This window comes from Lepidochelys kempii, chromosome 1 (genome assembly GCF_965140285.1).
Source record: "Lepidochelys kempii isolate rLepKem1 chromosome 1, rLepKem1.hap1, whole genome shotgun sequence".
Taxonomy (NCBI): Eukaryota; Metazoa; Chordata; order Testudines; family Cheloniidae; genus Lepidochelys; species Lepidochelys kempii.
Window position 1 is genome coordinate 51804989 of NC_136380.1, and position 7177 is coordinate 51812165.

Below are 7177 nucleotides of genomic sequence, written 5' to 3' on the forward strand. Positions count from 1 at the left end.
TGGATTGTGCATGGGTCCGTGCACAGATGCCAACACGTAGAATGTTGTTTTTTTCAGTGGGCAGTTCTCCAAAGAAGCAGGAGCCTGGACACTGTTATTTGCCATCTTCCACTAGAAAATTTTGAGCCATCTGCTGAATTATCAGTTGTTTGCCTATTTCTCCAATTATTTGTCTGTAGAATCCACAGTACCCAACAATTACTAATATAAGTTCTCAAAATAGCCATCCCATCCTTTTCCCCCATCCTTGTAGAGATGTCTGCCAAAGAATTATAGTAATTCAATTGAATAAACATTCCAATCTAAATGTTGAGTGTTTTAGCTTGACCATTCATTATTGGATTCCTTTATTTTTCACTCTTTCCATTTGGTTCATTCCATTCATCTCTGTTTCTTTTCTCGCTTTCTTATTTCCATCTACAATCTTTTTTGCACAGCTCTCTCTCATTTAGCTCCTTTTCTTGATTTGAAAAGGAGCGTGTTTTTTCTTCTTATCCTTTCCTATTCACCTCTGTTATTTTATGTGTTCTCCCTTACTTCCCTTCTTCTGATCTTTCTTCTTCTCTTCTCCACATTATTCTACTGACTCTTCATGGTCCCTTCTCCCTCATTTCTCTTTCTGTCCCATCTCCTCCTCCTGGAATTCCAATATATTGCTTCTCCCACAGATCCAACCCTCTTCCTCTTCTCCTCATGATGATGCCTCTTTCATCCATGTCTCCTCATAGGAATTTATTCTTCCACTAATTCCTAAGAAGGGTTGTTGCTTCTGAGGGCAAAAAGGCCAGGTTGATTACTCTGCCCCATACATTCACAGTTAAGCTTGTTGGACTCATACATTTTATGATAACTTTGAGCTCAACATTTATTTTCATAGCTGACTTTGAAACCTCTGAATTCTGCAGATTCTAACAGGAAATGCTAATTATTAATTCTAATAATGACATATTATATAAGAAGGGTAGGCTAGGTCAAGAAATTCATGAGATAAAGCACAGTAACTAGGAACCTACCCTGAAGCTTTTCTTGCAGTGATGTTAATTCTTAGCCCATAAGCCAGCTTCATATTACTTTAATGCAATAGGACTGTACCCTTTTGAACTGTATTGTTGCAAACTACCTTCTATTATTATGGCTGAGATCTCTGGTAGACTATCTACAGCTGCATTAGACACTAATGGAAATGTAAGGCTTTAGTAATGCAGCTCTTTATAGAGGCACTGGGTGCTGGACAACTAAAGACCTACATATCAAATAAAGAATACATCCCTGAATGATTAAGAGGAATTGGGGCCTACACTGTTAGTCCCAGAAACCCACCATCAAATTCTGCTCTCCTGAGCTGTCTCTCCCATGTCTCTTCCCTTAGTTACGCCAGCCCCTAAGGTTTATACATTCAAGTTCTCCCATCTTATGTTTTCTCACTGATTCCTCTTCTCAAGCTTCCCAAGTATTTCTCAAGTATTTCAAGTTAAAAATACTCACAATTGAAAGCAGTTAACAGTTAAAGTAAATTAAAAAACATACCGCTCTGCTGATATGCTGTATCCTTTTCCTCCGTCTGCCACCTGCGTTGTTGTTGTTGTCGCAGTAGTAGACTGTAATATTTTAGGTCAAGGACTATGTCTTCCTATGTCTGTACATATTGTCTGTATGCAAACTGCATATAGTTCGTGAAACAAGCATCTATATAATATATTTTATTGTTTTCAATGTACAGAAGGTCCTTGTCTGGTACACACAATTACTGGAGATTTGCTGAGAGCACTTGAAGGGACTGAAAACTGCTTGTACCCTCGCTTAATTTCAGTATCTAGTGAAGGCCACTGCATCATCTACTATGAGCGAGGACGGTTCAGCAATTTCAGCATTAATGGCAAACTCTTAGCTCAGATGGAGATCAATGACTCAACCAGGGTAAATCTAAACGCAAACAACCGTTTGACACTGCACTCCTTTTTTAAAATAAATGGAATGTGTTTGCAATGTTACTTAGAGAAAATACAAGGGTGAAAGTGGGCCGGTATGGGCTGGCACAGCGTACTGGTAAGAAGTGGCCGCCAGTACCAGCCCATACACAGCCCACATTAAAGCACCGATGGGTAGGCACCCTACAAGCAGGGCTGCCGACAGGAGAGCACAAAAGGGGCAGCTTCCCCGGGGCCTGGCGATTTAAAAGGGCTCTGCACTCCTGGCTGCCGCCTCCCCTACCATGGCAGCAGCTGGAGCCCCAGGCCTTTTAAATCGCTGCTGGAGCCCTGGGCGGCGCAGGCCAGGCAGCGTGGAAGGGCTGGCTGGGGGAGGCTGACCCCCAGCCCTGCCCCTTCTGGGGGCCCGGAGCTGGGACCCCATATTGGTAAGTCTTTTATCTTACTTTCACCCCTGAGAAAATAACATGTATAAAATTGCTGTTCTCAGAAAATGTAATGTTCAAATAGATACCCTTTTATGTCCACCTCAAGTCAGCAAAAAGAATGAGGAGTACTTGTGGCACCTTAGAGACTAACAAATTTAAGCTAAAACCCACTTCATTAGATGCATGCAGTGGAAAATACAGTAGGAAGATATATATATATACACACAGAGAACATGGAAAAATGGGTGTTGCCATACCCACTATGAGAGTGATTAGTTAAGGTGAGCTCTTATCAGCAGGAGAGAAAAAAAACAACCTTTTGTAGTGATAACGCCCATTTTTTCATGTTCTCTGTGTGTGTGTGTGTGTGTGTGTATATATATATCTTCCTACTGTATTTTCCACTGCATGCATCCAGTGAAGTCGGTTTTAGCCCACGAAAGCTTATGCTCAAGTAAATTTGTTAGTCTCTAAGGTGCCAAAAGTACTCCGGTTCTTTTTACTGATACAGAGTAACACGGCTGCCACCCTGAATCAAGTCAGCAGTGAACTCATGCTTTTTTCAAAATAAATAAGAACAAATTGTTTATGATACTAGATGATTCCTGGAATTTAAGTTTAGAGTTAAATTTCAGCGGGAAATGTGTCTTTAACACAAAATTGTTTGAAATTAGTTCCTTCTTCACTTATTAGCAACTACGTGACTTCAGGACCTGTTCTACCAGTAGCACTTGAAGCAGTGTAAGGATTGCAGGTCTCTACTCCGCCTTAGGTGTTAGTGATGGCATCAAATACTGCAGGGCAAACCCAAGTTTTGCATGCTGAGCTCAAGTCTTGGCAATTAAAAGCTTTGTAGGTCACAGGTGAAATGTATTTATTTGTCATTTTAAAGGCACACAGGTAACTTACTGAAGATTTGGGGTCCCTAAACAGGTTTTGTTATTTTTAAGTATTTCTCTTCACCTTTAAATGTGGGCAGAAACACAAACATACACTCCATTGGTGAGAGCTGTTTGTGGGGCTGTTTGTCACTTTCCCCCACTATTAACTAAAGTTACTGGTTTTGGTTGTCTCTTCTCAAGGCCATCCTCCTGAGCAGTGATGGACAGAACCTGGTGACTGGGGGGGACAATGGAGTAGTGGAAGTGTGGCAGGCTTGTGATTTTAAACAGCTCTATATTTACCCTGGCTGTGATGCTGGCATAAGAGCAATGGACTTGTCTCATGATCAGAGGTGAGTTGCAGCATTAGAATTAAAATCACCCGGTAAATATTAAACAAAACTATTAAATACTGTCTCTTTGATGTTAGTATGTTGAATGACTGTTATACTTCATTTAAAATATGTGATACAACTATGCTCTGTTATTTCCTGTTGATCTAGCTGAATTGACAGTTTAGGCTCTAATCCTATAGGCACTTATACATCTGCTTAACTTTAAGCAGACACATAGTCCCAGTCCCATATACCATTTTCTCCCTTAGTGTAAATCAGGAAAATTACATTGACTTCGTCTGAGATATGCTGATTTATGGTTGCTAAGGATCTGGCTTGATTGCATATGCATAAGTGTTTGCAGGATCGGGGCCTGAGTGAGTATTGTATTATCACTGGCCAGTGCAGGGATGCATGAGCCTGATCTCTGAATCTCCTGTTTTAGTGTGATTAAAATGTAAGTCTAATGATGTATTTATATTGGGTTGTGAGTGGCTTTAGTTTTTGCATCATTTGCCAATATGGTGTTTGTCAGCAAAACTCACACTCAGGAAGTGTGAAGGATTTTTAAAAAATCCTTTAGTATTCATTTCAGCTTACTTTATTTACACATTTTAGAATTTTTATACTATGTATCACTGTTTGATGCAGCACCAAAAATATCCATACATCAAATACCTACTCAGTTTACTTGTGTATCATTTGATGATCTGAAACAAGATTTCTGTCTCAGCCAAATCAAAACTAACTTACAGAACAAGGCTTATTTACTCTTGGAATTCTGCCATTTTATGTTACAGTGCTGAACTGCATTCTATAGCTTCTTGTTTACAATAAGGAAATATAGCACATTCTATTTACTACACTAATTTGTCTATCTTCTGATTCTAATGCTGGGTTCTGAAACCCTATTTCAGCAATGCACCTAAGCACAGGCTTACTTTCAGCACATGATTACTCTCATTTAAGTGGGGACTGATAAAATGCATTTTGTATTGTTTGGTATCAGCAATTGGTTGACATCCAAGATCCAGTTGTAGGAGGCAGATAAGAAAAACTCAGACTCACAATTAAAGGGGTCAGTTGTAACTAGAAATCCGTCATAATTATTTCTGGTAAAGAAAGAAACTAGGAGCATATTCAGTATGAAACTTTTTAAGAACACCTAATTAGCACAATATGCATTTATATGTAACTGTCAAAGAGAAGCCCCCGTTCTGTTACTATTTTTAATATTCAGCGTAACCTGAAGTTTCTGAAAGTTAAAAGATGACTACTATGTGGGTAAAAAATGTAACAAGTACAGTATCTATCTTTTCACCTTTTTCAGAACTCTGATTACTGGCATGGCTTCTGGTAGCATTGTAGCTTTTAATATAGATTTTAATCGGTGGCATTATGAGCATCAGAACAGATACTGAAGCTTAATGAAGAACTGAAAGCCAAGGTAAAGCTGAGAGCACAAGTGCTACAATGAAAGGCGTAATCTCTGGTGGAAAAACACGTCTGCATTGACCTCCGTTGTACATTCCATTACACCCAGCAATAGCTGTACATTGTAGTCAGCAACCATTTTATTTTGTGTGTTTTTTCACAACTGAACACCAGCTGCTGAAAAGCAAGCTTGTATCATGTAAATTATATGAATTAGGAGATGTTTTGGTAATTATTTCATATATCTTTGTTTATTGAGAAAAGGTAGTAGGATGCGCCACAAGAGACTTTTGAAAATTCTGAGGAACCTTGTGTCCAGTTGTTACAATGTTTAGTCTGTGAATCTAACATGCATCCCATTTCCAGTCTCTTTTCAAGCTGAGAAAAAAAAATATGTTTGATACTTTGTACATCAGATGCACATCTTAACTTTGAAGGGATACTTTTGTAAAAGTAAAACCTTGTATAAAGAACAAAAATGTTTCTTAATTTTATTGTGGAGTTACAACTTGCATGTACTTTAAACCTGATGTCTTGATGGAACAGGGGTAGTCACGCAAATCAAACTGGAGATCTGTCTAAGGGTACAGCTTGCATTAAAGGGTTGAATTTGGGTGCAATCAGTAATTTTGACATTTTCACCAAAATATGTTTTTCACTTTTTAAATCTAAACTCATTTTCTTCCAAGTGGAGTTTTGCTCATGAAGCATTTGGATAAGAAGCCATCATTTGCCATACTTATACAATGAAAGTTAAATTCTTCCCTTTTAAACTTATAGACAAGTCAGAAAGGGAGCATAGTGGAAAGGTTCTGATTTTCATTATATCATCAAGAGTCTTGTAATGCTCTATAGCGCTTAATGACTCCCACACGGCAAGAGTGCTATACTTCTGGATTCATCACATTTGGCATACGGTCCACTGAGAGAAGAGAGCCTCAGTTACATTTTTCTCTTATTTTTCCTCTGAATAACTTGGTTTGTTTAACAATCTTAGCTTTTATTGCAAAGATAAGTTATTCTTTTAGGTTCTTCTGAAAATCTCACCGGAAGTCACATTCTCAGCCTAAGGCACTTCATGTGTTACAATACTGTAATGATGACCATCAGAATAATTTTCCACACATTGTACTGATCAAATTACACACCCAGGGGTATATACACTTTACTTCATGTTTCTTCTTTGTATATTTGGTGACTGTATTGTCATAGATGTACATATTGTGTCGGTAGGGCTATGAGGCATGTAACAGGAATGTAATTTTCTCAGACTTTACACTCACTTGCAGTCATTTATTTAAAATGATAATGGATTCTTTGTATTGGCACTTTGCACCAGAAACATATCATTATTTATTGATGTGATTACTTATTTGTTATCCACCTTGTATTAGTAAGTTTTAGCACTGAATTCCTTCTTCATTGTTGTTTGTATTTAAAAGATTCTGAAATCATGGGGAATCAACGTAATGATTAAGTTATTCATCACCAGTCTGTAAGCAATATCTTGAGTTTGTAGCTTAGAATTGGGAGAATACTGAACATCTGGAAGACCAGTTCATTTCATCTTGAGATCATGGTGAAATATTTTGGATATATAAATTCCTTAAGCTATTGTAACCATGTTTTATTGCAAAGATGTAAAATATGCCAGATGTGTGTGAGTTGGAAATCCAAAAAAGAAAAATAAAATATGCAAAGAATTCAGTGATTGTTTTTTATTTCATTGAACTTTTCACCAAAACATCCACATTGTCACTGGAAATAAATAATAGTTTTGAGAAATGTTCTCTGTTATAATCAGTGTGTATAAAAATGGATATCTTGGAGGTTGTGTTCTCAGTCCCTGAAGGGAATGAAAGAACTCTTGATACACAGTTTGATTTCTAATCCTGTAGATTATCAACACATAAAGAGAAAATACTAAAGTTGTTCTGAACAGCAAAAAGAAGAAATAGAAAAGTTTGAAGAAAGAAAACTTATGGTTTAAAAATCTGCCTATGGCTGCAGTCCTGTCATTTGGATCCTTGTGAGCAGATAGCATGCATTTTGATGGACCTCTGTTCAGGTGTGAAGGTCTGATCAAGGCCATGTTGGCATCTCTCAATACCTGACACTTAGCATAAAAACAATACACAACTGTAATAGTTAATATTTTCAGTTTAGTTAGT

The 7177-nt window shown here is 37.8% G+C and overlaps 1 protein-coding gene across 6 annotated transcripts in view; it reads left to right on the forward strand.

Moving 5' to 3' along the window:
* Positions 1 to 6709, forward strand: part of NBEA (neurobeachin) — an 848497-nt gene extending 841788 nt beyond the window's left edge. For all 6 annotated transcript variants that reach the window (XM_073341812.2, XM_073341823.2, XM_073341834.2 and 3 more), the window contains 3 exons: positions 1721 to 1917; positions 3439 to 3590; positions 4903 to 6709. In XM_073341812.2, the coding sequence (XP_073197913.1) occupies positions 1721 to 1917; positions 3439 to 3590; positions 4903 to 4993 (440 nt within the window). In that variant the 3' untranslated portion in view covers positions 4994 to 6709. The remainder of the gene's footprint in view (positions 1 to 1720; positions 1918 to 3438; positions 3591 to 4902) is intronic.
* Positions 6710 to 7177: the final 468 nt, after the last annotated feature.